This window comes from Mus musculus, chromosome 4 (genome assembly GCF_000001635.26).
Source record: "Mus musculus strain C57BL/6J chromosome 4, GRCm38.p6 C57BL/6J".
Classification (NCBI taxonomy): domain Eukaryota; kingdom Metazoa; phylum Chordata; class Mammalia; order Rodentia; family Muridae; genus Mus; species Mus musculus.
Window position 1 is genome coordinate 134,354,864 of NC_000070.6, and position 23,043 is coordinate 134,377,906.

Sequence of the window (23,043 nt, forward strand, 5' to 3'; positions counted from 1 at the left end):
CTCTACTCTGAGCTCTGGGGAGGGAATTCAGGTCGCTAGGCCTGTCCCTTCCCCCACAGCCAACTCACTAGCCCTCTTGTCTCTGCCTCCTAAGTTCTGGAATTAGAGGTAGGCAGCAGACTTTTTAGATATCCCACACTAGCCTGCAATTGCCATCCTCCTGCTTCAGCCTCCTGAGTAGCTGAATCCCAGCATGCACCATGCACCACCCCGGCCTCCTCACCTTTGAACTTCTCTCCAACTGTAAAGAAAAGCTATGTCTCTGGCACTGTCATATTTACTTAGGGTCAGGTCTGTGTGAAACCTGCGTGGACCTGGAATGGGGAAGATGTACCCCTCCAGTCTCAAGGCATCACATGCCCACCCCTCAGCCTCCACCAGCCCCAGGATTCTGGATACTGGGTACCACAGTGTGCCACATCCTTAAACCTCTCAAGAGAAGGTTGCCTGGGACTTTGAGAGGGTCTCTTGCCCCTGCCTCCTGAGTGTTGGAACTATAAACACCAGACCCTCTTCTTCCTTTCTTTTAAATTGTGTGTGTGTGTGTGTGTGTGTGTGTGTGCGTGCACACACACATACTTATCTGTATGTGAACCACATGTGTGGGTGCCTGTGGAGGCCAGAAGGCGGGTGTTGGATCCCTGGGAACAGGAGTTAATATGTGTTTGTGTGCCATCCAATGTGTGAGTGAGGAACCCAGGAAGAGATCCTTTGCAAGAGCAGTCAGTGCTCTTAACCTCTGAGCCATCTCTCTAGCCCCGCACCACCCTACTTTCATTTTTATAGACAAGAAAAAGGAAGGTTCAGAGAGGCCCACTGCTGGCGACAGATGTCCCTCATTCCTGGGCTGATGACAGCAGAAGTTGGACCTGCCTTGAGCTGCATGTTTAGCCCAGCGTGAGCCCTGAAATGCAACAGTGCTTTCCACACAGTCTCAACCAACCCCAAGGCAGTCCATCGTCCTGGATGTCCAAGCCACCACTGCAAAGGTGCCTTCTGTCCCTGGGCTGGCCCTGGCACCGGGTGCCCTTTCCATCTTTGGCAGGCTGCCTAGACTGCAGCTGTGTGAGTCCTCTTACCCTCAACTGCTCCTGACCCTGGGCCAGGCCTCCTCCCCCACTTTAATCTCAAATCCGCTCCTCCCCCACCCACCTTGCACCTCAAGGCATCTGACAGCACCCTGCTTCCATTAGAAGACCCAGACCGGCTTTCCACACCCAGCTGTGACAGGCTCCAGGAAGGACCTGAGTCATACAGGGGCAAGGAGTGAAGTTGGAGAAAGAGGTTGGGAGGCCTCAGGGGACAGCCTGTTCCAGCCAGCAACCTAGTCACGGGAGTTTCCACAGTGGCCGAAGCCATCAAAGAAGGAAAACACCCGATACCTTGGGCTGGGTTAGACCCCCCACCCTCACTGTCTGAAGTCACCCCAGTTCCATGCCACGCCCCTCGCTGACCCTGAGCGCCCTGCCACACAGGGCAGCTGCTGTAAGCGTATTTATAGCCCGGGCGTGAGTGGGCAAGGACACGTGCTTTATTTCGGAAGCGATAATTCCAGTTCCAGGTGGACGAACCCAGGAAAAGCAGCCTCCCCTCCCCTACTCCACTCTCACCTACAGGATGCTGAGGACAGCCCTCTTCCTGGCGACCAGCCCATCTGCCAACAGCCCAAGTTTGCAGGCCAACGTGGAGTTCTGTCGTATTCCTTGCATGTTTTCATCCTGGGGTCTGCACACACCAGTGACCCTCTAGCTCGACATTTTATCCGTAGTCTTTAACTCCATTCAGTCAGGCATTGTGGCTCACACCTGTAACTCTAACACTTGGGAAACTGAGGCAGTAAGACTGCAGTGAGTTCCAAGCCAGCCTGGGTTACAGACTGGGACCTTGTCTTGCCTCCTCCTCCCCTCCTGACCCCCCCCAAGTTCAAGAGGCAGCCAGGTGTAGTGCATGAATTTAATCTCAGCACCCTGGGAAGCAAAAGTCAGGTGGATCTCTGTGAATTTGAGGCTAGTCTGGCATACAGTGCGAGTTCCAGGACAGCCAGGACTACCCAGAGAAACCCTTACTTGAAAAACAAAAACAAACAAACAAACAACAAAATGTCAAGCAAAACCAAACTCCATTCCTTTGAAGGGAGAGTAGTGCAGCAGCTGACCTCTAGTGGTCAAGATTGGTAGTGCAGTGCTGCTAGTCACCCAAGATCCCGGGTCTGCCGAGACACCGAATCCTCTGGTTATCTTCGACTCCTGGCCTCTTTGTTCACGCTTGATTGAGTCTGGAAATCCTGGTGTGTGCTTTGTACCGGGACCAGGAACTCCAGAGTAAGGGGCAGCGTTATGTCTTGTGCACATTCTGCCCGTGTTCCACCACGCATGCCACCAGTTAATACTCTTGCAGCTATTGCTCAAATATTTACAGTGCACCTGCCAGACCAAAGAGATGAGAGCAGGACTCCGCCCTACGGAGCTTGCAGGCCGGCCCTGGGGCCTCGTGATGTGCTCAAGGCCACTCGGCGTGAATCGTGCGAGGACTTCGAGATCACCAAGGAGGTGAGTGCAGGTCTGACAGACATAGGTCGACCAGGCAGAGATGCAGAGAAAGGCATTTCAGGGAACAGGATCAGCCTGTACACCGGCCTGTGCGAAACGTGCCAAACGCAACCCCACTGCAGCTGGAGAAGGCCCCGGCCCTCAGGGATCCCTGTAGCGATTGGCCAACCGGGACAGGACTTTGATCCATCTCTGTTGGTTCTCTCGTGTCTAGCAGACAGGTGCAGTGCCTCGCCTATGGCTTCTCTAGACTGCGATACTTCTTGCGTTGCACCGATACCGGGTCCTTGAACAACACCGGATCCAGACGCACTTGAGAGGAAACCAGAGGCATGTGGCCGAACCCTGCTGCTAAACGGTTGATGCAGTCCTGATCCAGGGGCTGAGGCTCCGGCACTGGTCGTGGATCCCCAGAATCCTAAGAGGTGAGAGGGAAACGTGTCCGTGAGGTTGGTTTTTTTATGAACCCTCACGCTGCTGCAACAAGATTTGGATTAGAGAGTGAAGAGGCTCCGCCCTCTTTTCCTTCCCCATCAGGGCTTTCCAGCCCCTGGAGTCGCCTCACCATTGGCACAGCCTCCGGGTGCTGCCTCCCATAAGGCACCTTGATAGGGGGCAGTTTGGTGACGGTGGCTACCAGGAAGTTCATCAGGACGTCAACACAGGTGGGAGTCTCATCAGCTATGGTCCTCAGGGCCTTAGGCAGGGAGTGGGTGAAGAGGGTGTGGTAGTACCTGTAAGATACATGGTAAGCCTTAGGCTGGGGGGTGGGGGGGATGCAGGCCTCATTCATTTCCCTATCTTTGACCCCAGACCCCAAGTTCCAAGACCTGTACCCCATCCCCTAGCTCCTCTCCCAGGGTGCTCCCACCCTGGGCATGACCCTTCTCCATGTGCCCTGTGATTTAGGGGTTGGGCAATGATTGTGAATTCCTCCAGTCTCTCCGGGCGGCCCTCTTTCTGTGTTCCCAAGTCTGAACTCTGACAGAGATGACTTGATGATGTGTCTGTGGGGGGGGGGGGGGTAGGGGGTGCAAGGTAGTTCCAAGCCACCAAACATGGCTACCCAAAACCCAGATTCAGGGGGGCTATGTACCAGCTAGGCCCACTCTGTACACATGAGGGTTATCCCCTGTTCTGAGGGCTCCATGCAGAGCCCCTGGGGGAAAAACATCTACAAAAAGTTCCATGATATCTGGATAAAGTTCAAACAGATTAAAGACCCGCTTTCCAGAGGCCCCAGAAGCCAGGCCTGGTGGGAAACAGCACCTGTAAACTCTGCACTTGGGAGACAAGAGCAGAAGATGGCATGCCTGAGATCAGCTTGGGCTACATAGCGAGGCCCTGTCCCCGAGTCAGGGTTCCATGATCCCCAGGGCTGACCTCAAACTCACTATTCCACTGACATTGACCTTGAACTCCTAATCTTCCTGCTTCCACCTGCCCAGTGTTAGGATTACAGATGTGCGGTTTCAGCGTTAAGGTTAGAACCCAAGTGCTAGACGAGTGCTCTTACCAACAGAGCTATGTCCCCAGCCCAGTTCCATGACATTGTTTCAAAAAGCAAAAAGAACAATCGGGGATGTTGATCCTACCCACTCAGGTTAGAACTGTAGCCTCCCGCCCTTTCTCCCTGTGGGGGAGGGGGGCAGGGGAGGGGCAAAGTTTGCACCTGTGGTAGAAGGCAGCCGTGGTCAGGACCATGGAGAACTCATTGGTCATCCCAGTACGGTAGCCCCAGCCACCCTGGGCCTCATCCCAGAAGTGGCTTCCAGACAGAAAGCCCACCATCCGCTCAGGAAAGCTCTGCCACACCACAAAGGCAAAGTCCACCTGCAGAGGGATTGAGCAGCCGTAAGGAGGGGGTTCCTGACCAAAATCCTTATAGCCTATGGTGGTGAGACCAGCCTGGCTGACTAAGGTTGGGGCAGGACTTAGGGCACAGGGGATCAGAGCATTGCTTGAAGTCCTTATTTGATTGTTTTGGTCTGGTTTTTGTTTTTGTTTTTTGTTGTTTTTTGTTTTTTTGAGACAGGGTTTCTTTGTGCAGCTCTGGTAGACCTGCAACTAGCTCTGTAGACCAGGCTGGCCTCGAACTCACAGAGATCCACTTGCCTCTGCCTGCGCCATTGCCCAGCTATTACTTGACGTTTTACTAGAAGATTAACGCAAGTGTTTCTGGGGGGACTTGGAGGGAACTTGCCCAGCCAGGAGCTCTCTTCTATTCGACCACCACAGCAAGAGGCTGGAGCTCTGGGCACGGGAACCCGAGGGACCAGAAGTGGCCTAGAGCTCCGTTCACATTATACTGGACATTTTCTGGGCCCAGCCCTCACCTCACTGGTAGAAAGAGTGCTCTGAGCATCAAGGCTGAGGATAACATTGGTGCTGATGTTGCTGTACGGGAAGAACCGGTTGCTGACCTGTGGTGGGGCAAAGGGAGTGGAGGGTGACTCAGCCATGAGAACCATTCCTCAACACTCCCCATTCCCAGTTAAGTATGAGCCCTTCAGACAGGGTGCAGAAGACGGAGCCAGGAATACAGAATCCTGCCCACAAGCCTAGGTGATAGTTTCCCCTTTGGCTCTAAAGGCCAAGTTCCTTCTTACATTTCACTCTTACTAACCCCAAATCAATCATTTGAAAGAATCAGATGTGGAAAGATGCAAGTGTCTTGCCTAGACCTATACAACCAGCACTTGGTGCTTGTGGCACCTGTGGTGCCCAGGTGCCCAGCTCCTACCACCTCCTGGCTCAGTATGCTGCCCTCTCTGGTATTTTTCCCATGAGCCTACGTTTCTTCCCACACCTTATCCAAGACATCCAGACAGTTTTCTGTCTCCTACATCACAGGAACTCCAGTGCTCTAGAAGTATATTTCCCAGAGACAGGGAGGGAAGGGTATTTGGTGCTGCTGGAAACGTAGAACCCAGGACCCTGTACATAGCAGGCAAATCTGTACCGCTGAGCCCAACTCTAGTAAGAGCATCGTTCCAACTAGTCCTGCAGCTAGAACCCATGGCCTGATTCCTTCAGACCCATATAAAACTCCAGCTTGGCTCAAAACATCTTGTGGCTGTCCTCCCCGGTCCCCAGTGGGAGTCCCCCTGCCCGCTTACCTTCCTGTGCCCCTTGATGACTGTTAGGGGCACTGCTGTCTCGGGCCACCTGTCAGGGGGCAGCTTCTCACTGTTCCAGAGAATCAGGATCTAGGAGAAAGGGAACTTGTCTGAAGTCTGGACTTGGGTTAGAACAGGAGCCCTTTCTTAGGGTGCGTGGATCACAGGAACCAGCTACTTACACGCACAGGAGAGCGAGCGAGGGAGGTGCGATCCCTGCCCCTTCATTACCACCTTTGGCTGGAAAGATGGCTCAGAAGTTAAGAGCACTGACTGCTCTTCCAGAGGCCCTGAGTTCAATTCCCAGCAACCACATGGTGGCTCACAACCATCTGTAATGGGATCTCATGCCCTCTTCTGGTGTGTCTGAAGACAACTACAGTGTACTCATATAAATAAAAATAAATAAATCATTACCACCTTTGGTCTTGCCTCTGGCCTTATGGTAGGCAAGAGCCCAGGCTGAGACAGGGGGTTGTGGTGCACACCTATAATTCTAGCATTTGGGAGGCAGAGGGAAGCAGATCTCTGAGTTCAGGACTAACCAGGATTAAATAATAAAACCATCTAAAAAATTGTGTGTGTGTGTGTGTGTGTGTGTGTGTGTGTGTGTGTGTGTGTGTAGTTGTCCTAGACTGGGTTCTGATTTTTTTTTTTCCCTTGAGACAGGATCTCTCTGTGTAGCTCTGGCTGTCTTACACCTTGTGAGCCTGACTGGCCTTGAATTCCTAGTCAGTCGGCCTCCACCTCTGGAGTGCAGTGATTAAAGTCACGTGTCACTGCACTGAGCTCTGGGCTCTGACTTCAGGCGCAGTCCCCCTCCTGCTCTCTGAGGCCTATATTCTCCTTGTCATTTCCTGCTCTGCTCAGCCCACACCTCATCTGCAGAGGTTCCCTCTGCACCTTGGCCTAGCAACTTCCTCTGAGAGCCACCTGTATTCTCCTGGGGGTGGGAGGAGTAGTTATTTTGATTGATAGTCACTTTATGTGCGTGAATGTTTTTGCCTGCAAATCTGTGAGCCACATGCCTGTCTGGTTCCCTCAGAGGTACGAAGAGGTACCTGATTGCTTGGAAGTGGAGTCACGGGTGGTTGTGAGCCATCATGTGGGTGTTGGGAGCTGAACCTGGGTTCCCCAAGATAGCAGTAGTTTTAACCAATGAGCCATTTCTCCAGCCCTGTTTTTGTTTGTTGTTTTATTTTCTTTTGTTTTATTGCTTTTGAGGCGGGATCTTCTTGTGTGATCTTGGCTGGCCTTATCTTGCCATGTGGCCCGAGGCTAGCCTGCCTCTAACTCTCGGAATTTCTCCTGCCTCAGCTCAAGGGCTAGAATTACAAACAGGAGCGACCATACCTAGCAGGCAACCTGTGTTCTCTGGAAGTGAGACTGGGCGGTGTTGGTACTAGGAACCGCTGGCAGTATGAATCAAGGAGAGGACTCCTCTCCTGCCTGTCCTCTGGTCCTCAGCATTGGAAGCCCCAGGCCTGGCCCCAAAGTGACCACTGAGTGAGAGAATGAATGAATGAATGAATGAATGAATGAATGAATGAATGCTTCTTTCTCCAGCCTCACCATGAGGCACCAGCTCTCCAAGGGCTTCACCAATTCTGATGGTGTTTGGAAAAAGAACAAGAAACCTGAGACTTGAAGTCAGCAAGAATCTTTAGAAACAGTCCCTGTGCCTTCCCCCGGCTGTGTGGTCATCTAGGCCCTTGCTCTGCTCTGCATTCACCCCGGATCCCAGAACCCCGGCCTTCAGCGAGGCAGACCTGGGCACAGTGCCGAGAACCTGCCACCTCCTGGATGAGCTTCAGCAGGGACTCTCCAGAGGCTCCCACCCAGATCACGGCGCTGAAACTGCTCCCAGGGCCAGAGCCTGGAGAAAGGAGACACGGGTGTTAGGAGGGAGGTGGAACCCTTTGGATAGCGACCTTTGCTGGGGAACCCCAAAGAACCAGAAGAGATGGAGTCTGAGAGTCTGCAGATGAAGTTGGAGACTTCATCTGGGGAAAGCTGGGGTTACCTCAAGTTGTCCGATGCCCAGGACGTACCCAGTTGCAGATGATAAAAGGGGAAGTCTTGAAGGCTCGTGGAAAATGTGGGCAGCGCCAAGAGTGCTCCCGGGGGGCTATTCCACATCAGTGAGGGGTGACCTGATGCACCCCAGATCCGGTCCTGAATAATCTGTGGAAAGAGGATGTGGCTCACAGGGGGGAGTGGCTAGTGTGTGGGGTTCAGACAGCAGCTTGTGGATGGGACCTGAGGAAGGGCAGACCCTGAGAGGCGGGGCCTGAGGAGAGGCGGGGCCTAAAGAGAAGGATGTGGGCGGAGATGACTACTAGGGGCATTTAGCCCTGCACTTTCCCTTCAGGCTTCTAGAAGAGAGACTTGGGCACAGAGCCCTAATTGAGTAGCCAGAGACCAGAAGCGGTGACTTCCGGAGTGGGAATCAGGTGACAGTCATGGCTTTTCTTCTTTTCCTCATTCACACAGACAAAACTGTGGGGTCCTGCCATTCTCTCGGGCACAGCGGGTGAACCACCCCCCTCACCTCTAGGGTGGTATGGATAACTTTTTCCACCGAGGAGAAGTAAGCGGTCCACAGAAACTGGGTCTGCTGGCGCAGGGCGAGGACCCTCGAAGGGAGCATTTCACGGAGGGCAGCCAGGACCTGGAGGCACAGAGGGAGGGAAGAAGAGAGGAGACTCCCGTTAGGAGAAAGCCCGACCCAGAGCTCCGGAGTCTGGAAGCTTCTAGTGATGTGTACCCTGTGTTCAGGGTCACACAGCTGGTTTTAAGTGACACTGAGGTGACACATACCTGTAAATCCTAGCATGTAGGAGGCTGAGACAGGGGGATCTTAAGCTCAAGACCAGCTTGGGCTACATAGAGAATAAAACAAAACAGAAAAGGTAGGAGTGGGGCTGGAGAGATGGCTCAGCGGTTAAGAGCACTGACTGCTCTTCCGGAGGTCTTGAGTTCAAATCCCAGCAACCACATGATGGCTCACAACCACCTGTAACCAGATCTGTCTCTCTCTCTTCTGGAGTGTCTGAAGACAACTACAGTGTACTTATATATAATAAAATAAATCTTAAAAAGAAAAGAAAAGAAAAGAAAAGGTAGGAGTGGCTGGGGATGTGGCTCGGTTGACAAAGAGCCAACACAGCACAGGGTGGACAAAGCCCTGGGCTTGATCCCCAGCACCACCTCAACTGTCACCATTGACACGTGCCTGTAATCACAGCATTCAGGAGCTAGAGGCAGGAGGATAAGAAGTTCAAGATATTCTGGGCTGCATAGGGAGTTTGAGGTCAGCTTGGATGAGACCCTATCTAAAACACCAAGATGAAGAGGGGTTGACAGTAGCTGTTACAAAGCCTCCTGGCCTCAGTTTCTATGTCTGTGGAATGGGTGCATTAAACCATCTCCCTCACATGTGGTTGTAAAGACTCAACTAGAAATGTCCATTTGGTGGAGACTCTCTGAGAGTGTGTGTGTGTGTGTGTGTGCGCGTGCGTGCGCGCGCGCGTGCCCATGTTCCTGTGTCTGTTTCTTTTTGTGAGGATCCCAGGCTGGTCTCAAACTTGCTATGTAGTTGAAAATGACCTTGAACTCCTGATCTCCTGCCCCCCCCACCACACCCTAGTATTGGGATTGTAGGTGTGGCCCCCAGTTAAAGCATGGCCGTTGCTCTCTTTCCTGCCTCTCTCCACCCAGCTCCCCAGATTTCTCACAGCTGCTCACAGAGATGCTTCTGGCCTGGGCAACATTCATTTCATCAGATGGAAGAGACATGGCATCTTATCTGTTTACTTTCAGATGATCCCTAGAGATCTAACTTATCCCATTATACAGATGGGAAAACCAAGGAAGAAAGTGGTTCAGAACTTGCTCTCAGCACCCTCTAGAGCCTTCCCTTCAACTACATCTATGACTGCCCTAGAGGGAAGCAATAGGTATAAGAATGACTACTAGAAGGGGGCCGAGATCCTGGGGTCCCTCCCCTGACATTCCCCCCCCCCACCATGACACAGACCCTGAGCTACCTGCAGTGGGAGTCTCTCATCAGCAATGATGGCTGCCTTGGTCCAGTCGATGACTTCAGAGAAAGGCAGCTCCCAGCGGGGGCTGAGGAGCACGGGGATGCAGCCGGCCTGGGGGGCAGGGCAGTCATTGGGGAGCCCAGCGCTTGCACACATTCACCACCACCCCAGGCCACCATCAGCCCCCCTGTTAAGGGAAAGGACAAAGAGGAGTATTTGGGGGTACAGGGAACCCCCTTCCTATGTGCATGTGCCCAGAATCTCCTGCCAGTGCAAGGGCAGAGGTACTGAGGCTGGGGAATATCCAGATTGGGGTGTACCTGAAGGGCTTGGAGAAAGCAGGAGGTGGCAGATCGGTGACCAGGGATGAGGCAGAAGGTGGCATTGGGAAGGGTCTCTCCTGGGTAGGTCCTGAGAAGGTACAGGAAGGGAGCCTGAGACACCTGCCCCTCACCGTGCAGCTCCAGTGGCCCCTGCCACCTTACAGTGACATTCCCTCAATCACAAGAGGTTGCCCCTGCTGTGTCCTCAGACACACACACAGCCAGACATAACCAAGAGCAGTGACCTGGCCTCTCTGCTCCCTGCTCCTCCGTCTCTGCCCCTGGTGGCCCTTTTCTTCCCTGTACCTCAGTTCCCTCATCTGCAAAATGGGGGTACCTGGATCTCCTGCCCTTCCTTTCACTTTCACTCTGGCCTAGGCACCCCTCACCTGAGTGACCCCTACACCCAGCCCCTCACCCTCCCTTGAGTGACCCCCACATCCAGCCCTCCCTCTCACCTGAGTGACCCCCACACTCAGCTCTCCCCAAATTGGTAGCCTAGCCATGAAAGGCTTCTCTGTACTGAGGTGGGCTGGGCCTCCAGCCTGGAACCGCACAGGAAGCTCTTGCCCGCAGCCCTGCGTTGGAGGACAGGCTTCCTCTGTTCCCCCTGCTCCTCCCCCAGCCCCAGGATGGTGATCAGGTCGTGCCAGGGAATCTGTGAGGGACCCCCTCAGAGCCACCTCTCTGGGACTGCCAGTCCAGGGGACCAATGCCTACCATCCAGCCGGGAAAGAAAGGACCAGAGGGACCCATGGGTGCACACAACCCTCAGTGAGGTGCATGAAGGGACCACCCAAGACCCTCCTCAGCTGCCCTCTGCTTTGACCTCCTATGGGAGTATCGGGCGTTGCTTCTGAACGGTTGGGGAACCCGAGTCTCAAGGAGAGGGACTGGGCTGTGGTTAGAACTAAGTTGGGCCAATTCCAACCCCAGGTTATTTCATCCACCATGAGGGATATGTCCAGGGGTACATGAAGGAACCACAAAACAAACTTCACCCCACCCCCATCACATCCAAAGCTACAGCACTGGCCAGGCAGGCCCAGCTCCCATCAGTAAGCTGTAAGGAACTAAAAAGCCCTAGTTGAAGTCTCCAGGGAACCCACAGAGAGAAACAGGGTCCGCTATACAGATTTGGCCTTCATCTCCCCTTTCTGCATCCCCTCTCCCTACATCCCGATGCCCTCTGCCTCATCTACTTTGGGGAATTCCTTTGGCTCTGCAGCAGAGACCAGGCTCCCTTTGTGTCTTCTCCGGGAAGTCCTCCTTGATATCCCAGCTAACCACCACTCCTGGCACAGATCTAGGTGCTTTCCATGTATGAAGGCCATTCTCACAGCAGCCGTCTGAGATGGAAAGCACCGCTGTGTCATCATCCAACAGTGAAGGAACGGAGGCCCAAAGTCACGCTCAGCTCTGAAATAGATCAGACTCCAAAGCCTTGCTCTGCTCACCGGTGTACCCCTGATACACCTGACAGGACTGAGTTAACTGAGCCCAGGAGTGGAGGGTGCTGGTTCGTGGGAGATGCTAGGTAGAGGTTGAATGGGCAGCTGTGTGGGGCGGCTGTGTGGGGCGGCTGTGTGGGGCTCGGGAGAGAGTTAGAGAGGGAACTTGTGTCTCTGTGCCCTGACCACCAAGAAGTCCAAAGATGTTCTGCTGTGTAAGGTATGCACCATAGGCCTAGGGTCTCAGAGCCCAGGATGAAAGTCATGGCTCTCTGCCCACGGTCACAGGGTTCACCAGGGCAGAGCCACATGTGATTTCCATGGGTCCTAGGCACCTTAGCTTTTGCTGTTACTCCTGCCCTGGGGGGAAGTTTTATATTTAAAATATTAAAAATTATATTTAACTACTGTGTTGAAATAAAAACAAATACTGTTAGGTATTAAAACGTTTTCCTCCTCCTTCCATTCAGTCTTACTCTTCTGAAGCTGCTTTCCTGTGCTCCCCAAGTGTCCCTGGGCTCCACGTGTCACCCAAGAGTTGGGAACAGGGACATGGAAACTCGATTTACGTTAAAAATGGGAGAGATCGCCAGGGGTGGTGGCACACACCTCTGATCCCAGCGCTCAGGAGGCAGAGGCGGGTGGATCTCTGGGAGTCCAAGGCCAGTGTGGTCCACTGAAGTTTGATTCGTGGACCCATGTAAAGATGCAAAGAGACAACCAACTACACAACCTTGTCCTCTCTCTCTGTCTCTCTGTCTCTCTCTCTCCCTCTGTCTCTCTCTCTCTCTCTCACACACACACACACACACACACACACGGACACAGACACACACACACATGGACACACACGGACACAATACTAAACTTTTTAATGGGGAGGGGAGATGGGACTATGGTTCAAGCAGGTCAAACACTTGCTTCACAAGAGAGCCTGGTTTCCAGGCAGAAGAGCTGGCTCAGCAGTTAAACTCCCAGGTTTGGTTGTCAGCCCTCATACAACAGCTCACATTTACCTGTAACTCCAGTTCCAGGGGATCCAATGCCTTCTTCTGGTCTCTGAAGGTATCTTGAGCATATGGTGCACATAAACACATGAAAGTACACACACACACACACACACACACACACACAAAATAGTTTTTGTTTTTTGTTTGTTTTTCTAGACAGGGTTTCTCTACATAACCCTGGCGTCCTGGAGTTCCCTCTGTAGACCAGGTTGGCCTCAAAACTCAGGGATCCGCCTGCCTTGGATTAAAGGTGTGAGCCACCATTGCCCAGTTCTAAAACCATAATTTTTAAGTGCCTAGACGCTGGATTCCCCAGCCCCCAGCTAAACCCATCTCAACATGAAGTATATGGAGATGGGACCTCTTGGGCAAGCTGGCTAGCTAGACTAGGTGAACAGGCAAGCTCTGGGTTCAGGTGAGAGACCCTGCCTCAATGGATAAGGTAAAGAGAGATCGAGGAATTGGCTGTCAGCTTTGGGCTTCCCCACGTATGTACACGCCTGTACACATGTATCCCCCATGCGTGTGGCCACATAAAGGTGAAGTAGTATGCATGTATGCACACCACAGGCAGGTACAGAAATGTAAAAATGGAGGAGCCAGACCTGGTGGCCACACCCCTGAAATCTCAGTACTTGGGCAGTGGAGGCAGGAGGATTGGGAGTTCAAAATAATTTTTCATACAGTCTGGGCTATAAGTGACTCTGTCTAGAAAAATCCAGAATAACAAAAAGAAGAGGTATGTAGGGGTTCATATGCCCTGGCTATACAGAGCTCCCCAGGAAAGAGAGACACCCGAGAAGCTTAAGCAAGGAAACCTGGGTGGCCAAGCCAGGTGGGAGGGGGACTTTTGACTGTGTACCCCTTTGTACCACTGGAATTCTTCATCCTGTGAATGAATCACCTATTCATAAAAATAAAGAAACTGCGATTTAAGTGGGTGGGCACTTATTCCAATGGAACAGGAATCTATTCAACCAATTTGGAAAAGCACTCGCACCACGGAGCCAGAAGTATAGCTTAGACTCCCAACCCCACTTCAGCTTCCGAGTGCTTCCTGGATCAGAGAACTGAGGGCCCCTGAAATCCCCCCAACACCCTGTGCCCTGGGATGGGGACTGAGATCTCCTGTGGAGGATGCCGGGAGAATCAGTAATAATTGAGGAAGGTAGGTACAGTCAGTCCCCTGGAGAGCCTCCACCACAGCCACCTGCCTGCCAGCTAGAATGTGGGACAGTGGCTGGGACTGAAGTACCTCTTTCTCTGGCCAGTGCTTGTTTATTCAGGCTGTCTTCTGGGGCTGGCCTCCCTCTCTCACCCTGTCCCTATGCTGTCTGGCCCAGGCTGCTGCTACGTCTGAGAAACTGAGGGCAATGAAAGACTACCACGAAGCATACCTTGGAAAGAAAGGCATCATGGGAAATGCTGCCCAGAGCAGAAGGGAAGGGCACACACCTGTAACCTCTAGACCCCCCCCCCACACACACACAAAGCAAAGACAGTGGAATTACTGCAAGCTCCAGGCCAGCCCCGTCTACCCTGAGCCTTCCAGGTGGGCCAGGGAAAAACAGAGGAAAAGAAAACCCAACAACACAAAGTATCTACACATAGTAATCACAAAGTATCTGTAACTATGGGTAATAACCATTGTTAGCCCAAAGAGGCCGGGGCCTTTAATCCCAGCACTTGGGAGGCAGAGGCAGGCGGATTTCTGAGTTCGAGGCCAGCCTGGTCTACAAAGTGAGGTCCAGGACAGCCAGGGTTATACAGAGAAACCATGTCTCGGAAAAAAAAAAAAAAGAGGGACTTCCAGAGCCAATGAGTGCACAGCGCAGTGGTATAGTATTTGCCTGGCATGTACATGGCCCTGGGGACAGTCCATAGTAACACACACAGACACACACACACACACACACACACACACACACACACACACACACACACAAAGATGGCCATCAACAGCAATAGTAAGTTTTTAAGACTACTGCTTCTAGTCACAGGAGAGTCCCTGTCAGGGTCTGGGTCTGAAGATCCCCAGAAGGGCTGGAGGGTGTGTGTGTTGACAGGAGGCGGGTGAATGACAGGGCAGGCTCCCAGGAGGTCTCCAAGTGACTTCGGGAGGTAAGGATTCCATTCCCTGTAGATTCCCCTGAACCTTAAGTAGAGGTAGAACTGGAACTTGGCCAGGGGAGGGAGTCCCCGGGGAGAAGGGTGAAGCTCAGAGTAGCCATGTTGGAGGACAGGGAGGGAGACCACAGGAAGACACAGAAAAAGAGAGACTCCAGAGGGACTATAAACTCTGGGGATATGGAAAGGGAGCCTTGGGATCCACAGCCAGCACAACCTTGGAAGGAGACAGCTGACCTGCTGGGCACATAAGGGTTCAGTCGTTAGGAGTAACCACAGCTTCATCACTGAAGTGTGCCCAGCACAGGTCTCCATCCCCTTATGTCTACACAAGGATTCTCACAGGTAGGAAGTTCTTTAAGTCAGACCTAAGTCATATTTCTAAAACCAGAGGCTGTTATTTCCTTGAGAGATTAATCTCCAAAATTAGACCCAGGAGCAGTTTCCAGCTGGGACCAGCTACCAGGTTCGGTGGCTCCCCTGAGGCCTTGGACAGGATTGAACCCAACTCTTGCTTAAAACTCAGAAGCCTTCGGAGACAGACAGTTCTGTGTTCACTCTGGCCGGGTGGCCATGGCTAAGTTCCCTAATATATATCTTCTTTAGAATACAGACTCCTTAGCGACAGCAGTTAGAATTATTTTACTATACATAATAGCTTGTGTGTGTGTGTGTGTGTGTGTGTGTGTGTGTGTATAGGCCAGAGTTTGAGGGTGGGTGTCTTGTTCAGTCCTGTGAGTGGGTGGGGTACCCATGTGCCTTGGACCATGTGTAGAAGTCAGAGGACAATTTCCAGGAATCTCTTCTTTTTCAAACTTGTGGGCTCAGGGGGACGACAGAACCCTCCAGCCCTCAGGCTTGGTGGCAAGTGTCTTTGCCCACTCAGCCACCTCTCTACCTTCAGGGTCTCTCATTGATCTTGAAACTCCTAAGCTGGTTGGCTAGAGCTCTAGATCCTCCTGTCTCTACCTCCTCAACACCGGAAGGTCTCATGGGGTGGGGGTAGCGGAGGGGGAGGGGGCTTGAACTCATGTCTCTATGTTTGTAAGGTAAACACACCTTATGACTATGATCTACTTCCCCCTACCACGTCATTGTTTATGGAAGTGCTATCACCCGAGTGAGCGAATGGTATACAAATGTCTGTTACATAAAACGTTAGAGTAGGAGGGACCAGCATACCAGGCATGGAGGAGGTGGGAGGGGGAGGCAGCCTGCTATGTTTCTAAGATCCCCAAGGGAGAATTCCAAAAATCTGCCTTTCACACCCTCGGAGACTTATCACTCCAGCTTGGTGGAGATCTGCTCTGCTGTCTTAACCCTCTCTCTCCTACTGCGGCTGAGAGTTTGTCGGACAGGATGACAATCTTAACCCTTCACTCCATCCTCTGGATCTGCTCCTGTCCCAGCCGCCTCCCACTCAGGAGTTCCCTCCCACTCAGCGGCTCCCCAAGGGTAGGTTTACTTACTGCTGGGGTCCAGGGTCTTGCTCACAGTGCCTGTCCCAGAGGCAGGCTGAGGCGTGGGTGCTTGTGATACGCCACCTGCCTTTCTCCTCTGCTACCGCCAGTAAGGTGGCCCCAGGTTGGGGACTGTGCTGCTGCAGCTTGCCGGGAGCCCCACCTCGCAATGGGTGAGCTTCGGGGAGATACGGGAGCGCTAAATCGAAGCCCGGTCGGAAGATGTCCGAGGAGGGGCTGGCCTCAGCTACCATCGCCTGTCCCAGCCTGGTGCAAGGGGCTGGGTAGAGACTCAACACCAGATGGTTCCGGCCTCCGTTCCAGTTCGGAGGCAGGGGCCCGCAGGCTCCTCTACGATCCTGGCTGGGGAGAAAAAGGAGAAGGCAAGCGTCTGCTGGGCTGAGTGCAGAGTAGCGGGAGCCTTCCAAGGAATCCAGGATCCTGCGCTGAGCCTCAGAGGTCGGACCAGCCGGGGAGTGCACAAAGATCTTGAGGACCTTTCCCCTACACTTGGAGGTGTCAAAGCAGGCTCCCCAGGTGCAGCTGCTTCCCCGAGAGACCCGAGGGAGCTGTGCGACATCTTCTGGGTTCGTCTCAGACTGGGAGAAACTCTGTAAGAAGGCAGCATCCAGCCAGCGGGGCCAGCCTTGGGAGCGCCCTGGAAGAGGACCGGGCAACACTGCCAGGCGAAGGGGGAAGACTCCTAGGAGGACGAGGAGGAGCCAGAAGGCTGACAACGCCAGCCAGAAGGACTTTCTTCTCCACAGCATGTGGCCACCAACAGCTAGGACTAGAAGGAAGTGAGGAATTTCTGTAGCAAGTGGAGGAGGCGACCCCAGGCAGGAGGGAGCTGGAAATCAGCCTTCTGGTCCAGCGCTCTCACCATTGAAGGCAGGTCCCCTAGCTAAGTTCGACTAACCATTGGCCACCTGTGGGATTGACCCCTCGTGGGAAGTCCAAGGAGGCTCTGGCTTTCTAAATTTGCATTCCCACTCTCCGACTGCTTTCTCTACCTTCACACAACCTTGCCACCCTTTGCCCTCTCATCGGGACCTCTGCCCTGGGCCACTGCTCGGGCTGATGCAACCCTTGTCCAGACCACAAGATCGTGTCCATTTGCGCTCAGGACTGCACCCCTGATCTTACCCTTGACCCAAGGGCAGGCTATCTATGGAGAACTGTCTGGGTTCATGGGGAGTGGGTATCGGGAGGGGGTGGCCAAGGATGATGTAGAAGGAGGCAGGACTGTCCTCTCCCACTCTTCCCTCTGCCCCAAAAGCTCTTGAAAAAAACCCTGGCTACCCCTGTGTTTGGTGGCTGGCCTTCTGTGGCAGAACTATAAATAGACCTTGTGTCCATGTGGGCCACCAGAGCCAGCTGAAGTTGGAGCCGGAGTGCATCCCATGCCCGCCGCCTGGGGAATGAGAAGGTTCGGAGTGTGGTCTTCTTCCCCTCGGCTATGGCCCCTAACCCAGGCAGCTGCTCTGCACCCTCCGGCTAGGAGCTGTCACAGGGCAGAGGGCAAGACCTACGCTCCAAATTCCTGTTCCTGCCCCACAGGTCCAGCCGGCAGCTCCAGGTCCCACTCCAGAAGGTATCAAGTCGGTCCAGCTCTCTTTCGCAGCAGCAGCAGCCTGGCCACACCCCCGCCAGCTCTGATTGGCTCCTGGCTAGGAGGCAGGGTTTCCACTTAACCCCTTGCAACCTCTTTCGCTGGGGTACCGTTTCGTTTCTTTTTCCTTTTTTTTTTTTTTTGAGACGAGGGGGGTGGGGATGTTCCTGTAGCCCCGGTTGGTTTCAAACCCACCTTGCAACCAAGGACTTTGAGTCCCTGATCAATCTGTCTTCACCTCGGAGTGCTCGAATGCCAGCTACCTGCCATCACGCCTGGCTCTGGAAGATTAATAATGGTCAGGAGGGCACCATACCTCACTGGTGGCTGTGGATTGACAGTTTGCTTCTCTCCAAGGTCTTTACCAGTGATCCAAAGTAGATGTTTATCTGCCTTTCCCCCCCCCTTTTATTACGATTATCATTGTCTATTTTTAGAATTGATGTTGTGGTACTGGGAGTAGAACCCAAGGCTTTGTGCACACTAGACAAGTATTCTATCACTGAATTACATCACCAGCTCTTTTGTCTTTTTTACTATTGAGAAAAATGAAGCGCAGAGCAGGGATTGCCTTTCTTAAGGTGACCCAGCTTTGATGTGTCCAGGTGAAGATTTGAACTCAGAGCCTGGCCTGATGGGGCCTCTTCTTGTCCCCTCGGCCACTGAATGGAGCTGGGCAGTGTCTACCTGCATCTTTAAAATGGATTAACATCATTCCCTTGGAGGGTTGCTATTGTAGGTCCTACAAGAGCACTTGGTGGGGTGTCCTTCAACAAGGAAGTATCCTTCCGCTGGCCTCTCCTCCTTGGTGAGCAGCCTGAGGGCAGGGCACAGTGAGGTGCCCAGGAACATCCTCAAAATGGGATCAAGAAGAATCTGGCCTCTTGCAGTAAGAGGTAGGTCGCTCCGTGATAGACAGCTGCTCAGGCAAACCGCAGGCTTTCTCACGCAGGAGACAGGTGTGGGCATGCGCTGTTGCCATCCCACCAGGCTTGGAATTGGCAGAAGGTTCCCTTCCTCTAGGAAGCGGCTGAGACTCCTGAGTCAGAGCCAGGACCCTCCTTCAGGGGCTCAAGCTTGCTCTGGCCACATCCATGTTCAATCATCTAAGAGATCCTTCGCATCCTAACTTGGACCAGGTTCCCAGGGAGGCACTGGAAGTGCCATGCTGAATAAGAGTAATAGTGTAGGTGACTATGTCCTGAGCACGCTGGAAATGACTATAAAGGAGATATTACTATCATTCCCATTTTACAGAAGAGAAAGTTGAGGCTCAGGGAACTTGAGTAACTTTGCCTGTATTCCCATGGCTTAGCCAGGTCCTAAGCCATCTATCTATACATCTTCTCTTTTATTCTGAGGCAGTGTTTCTCTATGTAGCCAAGAACACACTATATAAACCAGGCTAGCCTTGATCTTGCGTGTCTCTGTGTCCCCTGTGCTAGGATTAAAGGTATATGTTACCATACCTGGCCATTCATTTTAAAAACATATTTATTTTTATTTGGTGTGTATGAGTGTTTGCCTCTGTGTGTGTGTGTGTGTGTGTGTGTGTGTGTGTGTGTGTGTGTGTGTGTGTGCCTGTGCATGCCTGTCTACAGTATTACAGTATGCATGCCCTGTGCCTAGGGGGGCCAGAAGAGGGCATCAGATTCACTGGAACTGAAGTTAGAGATAATTGCGAGCTGCCATGTGGGTTCTAGGAACCAAACCTGGGTTCACTGTATAAAAAAAAAAAAGAGCTCTGAGCCATTCTTCCAGCCTACCATCCATACCTTTAACCACTAAACAGGCAATGTGCAGAGTGAGATGGGCCCTCTCCTCTACCCCTGTTGTTAGAGAGCCTATGGATGGGGGAACCTGACAGCACACAGTGGGGCTGCTGAACCCAGGGGCCGAGAAGGCCTCTGAGGGTGACCTTGACCTTAGGACTGGAAAGGAAGCAACATTGTTTGGGGTTTGCCTGCACTGGGATGGAACCTTCCTACTTCCCCAAGCTGGGTAACTGCTCCCCTACTGAGCTGCCTCCTGGCTACATTTTTGTTTGGTTTGCTGGCCTTGAACTAGCTATGTAGTCAAGAAATCTCTTGAATGTCTGCTCCCCTTGTCTTGACCTCCTCAATGCTGTGATTGTAGGCAGGCACCACCAAGCCTGGGTTTATGTGGTGTCACACCTAACCCGGGGCCTCGTGCGTGCACGTTACACCCTACCAACTGAGCCATCCTCCCAGCTTCCAAATACGTTTTTGAGAAAAATCACCCTCCCTATGAGGAAGTAAGAAGTGGTCACCTTCTCCCTCATTCCACAATTATTTAGTGAGCGTTATCCCATGGGCCAGGCAGGCCCCGAGGGGAGCAGGTAGTGATAGCATCTTCACTGAAAATGGAGGCTTCTCTCCCAGAAGGAAACATAAGACAGAAATGAAAATCTTCCGTAGTGTCAGGGAAGAGTAAGAAAGGTGGCGTCAGGGGCCTGAGGTAGCCTTGCTATCAAGCGCCCCTCGGAGCTTCTAGGGGAAAATTGCTCCAAGCACAGGGGCAGCAAGGGACACAGGGGGCAGGGGCAGGAGAGTGGACCTGTGACCTGTTTTCCCAGCAACACACAGACTCCAGTGTCCCTGTCCGGGGTGATTAGATGATTGTGTAGCGCCCCCTCAAGAAAAGATTCGTCACACAAGAGGGACATCCTGTCTGATTGCCACCCTACCCCCAACCCTGGGCTCATGGCTGGTTCATGCTGGAAGCGTGCTTCCTTTGCATTGCAACATACATACATGTATATACACACAGCACATATCACATACATACATATACACACCACACACACACACATACACACAGAGACCATACACACACACACACACTCCCAGCATACACATCACATACACACACACACACACACACACACACACACACACTCCCAGCATACACATCACATACACACACACACACACACACACACACACACACACACACACCCTCTTCACCTTCATCCCTGCAGGAGAGACTCTCAGGCCAGCTGGGCCTGGGCTTGTCTAAACTAATTCCCAAGCTTGCCAGCAGGCTTGGGTGGAGGCAGAGAAGAGAGGTGTCCTCAGAGCATCCTGAAAACAGACTTGGCCGGGCTGTGCCAAGGGCTCCCCGGGCACACTCATAGAAGCCACTAGGAGGCCCGTGCCCTGTAGCTGGGTGCTGATTTATGGGATGGACACTGTCATCCTGGGGAGCAGGGAGTGGCCAGGCAGGAAGGTGAGGACACAGGGAGGCCAGGTGGCTTCAGTGGGGCAGAGGTGAGGCCCCTTAAGCAGGGCGGTGTTTGCCTCCCAGCTACGGTAGCTGGTAGCTCTGCCTCCCAGCCTGGGGACAAGTACTGCTTCCTGCCTGAAGCAGGGGCTCAGGGGATGGGAGCTTAGGTCACCTCTGTAGAGTTTGGTCTGAAGCACGCCACTCCTAACCCCTCCTTTGCTTTTTCTCAGCCTGGGCCTACAACCCTCAGAAAGACTTCTATATCCTTCTGCGAGGAAGGATCCTAAATGTGAACAGGCACTGCAGGTGACAGTATAGGCCACACGTTCCCAATAAGCTGTGCCTTCCAGGGCAGGTGACTGTCCTTCTCTGTGCTGTTCTCTCATCCATATAATGGGGACACTGAGAATAGCTGGTTCCCAAAGTCGGGTGAGATTTCAGGTGTGCAATAGTCTACAAACCGTGCCTGGCCAGTCTTAAACAGCTGGCTTCCCAGTGGTTGGGGTTTGGCTCAGTGATAGAGCACTTTTGTCTTTTGCCCAAGGACACAGGTTCAGTCTCTTGGCATGTCCCGTGGCCTGTCATCCCATGTTGTGTTGTTACTGCCCTCCCTCACACACTTGGCACAAACTTGAGACTCTAGTGGGTCTCACCCTTCCTAACACTGCGGCCCTTTAATACAGTTCCTCCCGTTGTGGTGACCCCAGCCCTAAGATTATTTTTCATGCTACTTCATAACTGTAATTCTGCCGCTGTTATGAATTGTCAGTCTCTGGCATGCAGGATAACTGATACACAACTCCTGGGAAACGGTCCTTTGTCCCCAAAGGCGTCGGAACCCACCGTTTGAGAACCGCTGATAGAGTCCTCACTTGAAAAAGTATGTCTCTCTGACTAGCCTGTAGGGAAGTCTGTGGGCACTTCCTTGGTTGGTTTTGAGCCGTTTTAAAAAACAGGCAGAGCAGGGCGTGGTGGTGCACGCCTTTAATCCCAGCACTTGGGAGGCAGAGGCAGGCGGATTTCTGAGTTTGAGGCCAGCCTGGTCTACAAAGTGAGTTCCAGAACAGCCAGGGCTATACAGAGAAACCCTGTCTCACACAAAACACAAACAAACAAAAAAACCAACCAAGCAGACTGAGCAAGTCATGAGTAGTAAGCCAGGCGCAGCTTTCCTCCATGGCCTCTGTTTCTGTTCCTGCCTTGAGTTCCTGTCCTGACTTCCCCGAATGGTGATTCCAAGATGGAAGATGAAATAAACCCTTTCCTTCCCAAACTGCTTTTGGTCACAGTGTTTACCACAGCAACAGAAAACCAGCTAAGACACCCATTCACGGTGATACTTCACCTGAGGACACCCCACCAGCCAGCAGAGCAGACCAGCACCTGGACTTTCCATTCCCAGTTGACTAAGATCACTTTCTATTGTTGTGACAGGACCGTGGCCAAAAGCAACACGGGGAGGAAAGGGCTTATCTCTTCTTACATCACTGAGGTAGAGTCATGGGGATTGACAGTTTAAGGTAAGTTAGGGATGGATGTAGCTCAGTTGGTGGAATGCTTGTCTGCCATACACAAAGTATTTGGTTCTCTCCCCAATAATAAACCAGGCATGGTGGCGAACACCGTGGGAGGTGGAAACAATAGGAGCATAAATTCAAAGTCATTCACAGGTCACAAGTAGGTTAGGGCTAGCCTAGGCTGCATGAGACCCTGTCTCAAAACAAAAAAATTACTACTACTACTAATAATAGTAATTAAGTGGTCAAATTTGGACACTGTCAAAGGTCTGAGCCTGTGTAGGTCTCTGCTTCCTGTAGGATGCGCTTATGTTGTTCAGAGAAAGCTGGATGTGATGGAGCATACATGTAACTCCAGCACGCAGGGGTGAGGCAGAGGCAGAGGCAGAGGCAGAGGCAGAGGCAGAGGCAGAGGCAGAGGCAGAGGCAGAGGCAGAGGCAGAGGCAGAGGCAGAGGCAGAGGCAGAGGCAGAGGCAGAGGCAGAGGCAGAGGCAGAGGCAGGCAGAGCTCTTGTGAGTTTGAGACCAGCCTGGTCTACAAAGCAAGTTCCAGGATAGCCAGCCAGGGCTACACAGAGAAACT

The 23,043-nt window shown here is 52.7% G+C and overlaps 1 protein-coding gene across 3 annotated transcripts; it reads right to left on the reverse strand.

Annotated features, from left to right (window-relative positions):
- Positions 1 to 1,509: 1,509 nt before the first annotated feature.
- Extl1 (exostosin-like glycosyltransferase 1) lies at positions 1,510 to 17,684 on the reverse strand. Of its 3 annotated transcripts, none has more exons than NM_019578.2 (11): positions 16,095 to 17,684; positions 10,035 to 10,125; positions 9,718 to 9,825; positions 8,220 to 8,339; positions 7,720 to 7,852; positions 7,438 to 7,544; positions 5,669 to 5,758; positions 4,886 to 4,972; positions 4,222 to 4,382; positions 3,115 to 3,283; positions 1,510 to 2,967 (listed from the first exon to the last, which is right to left on the reverse strand). In NM_019578.2, the coding sequence occupies exons 1-11, from the start codon at positions 16,853 to 16,855 to the stop codon at positions 2,785 to 2,787; spliced, it is 2,010 nt and encodes a 669-aa protein (NP_062524.2). In that variant the 5' UTR covers positions 16,856 to 17,684; the 3' UTR covers positions 1,510 to 2,784. The 3 variants fall into 3 exon arrangements, with proteins under 3 accessions (NP_062524.2, NP_001342422.1, XP_006539121.1); NM_001355493.1 differs by having other exon boundaries at positions 9,718 to 9,901; XM_006539058.1 differs by lacking the exons at positions 9,718 to 9,825; positions 10,035 to 10,125 and having other exon boundaries at positions 16,095 to 16,182.
- Positions 17,685 to 23,043: the final 5,359 nt, after the last annotated feature.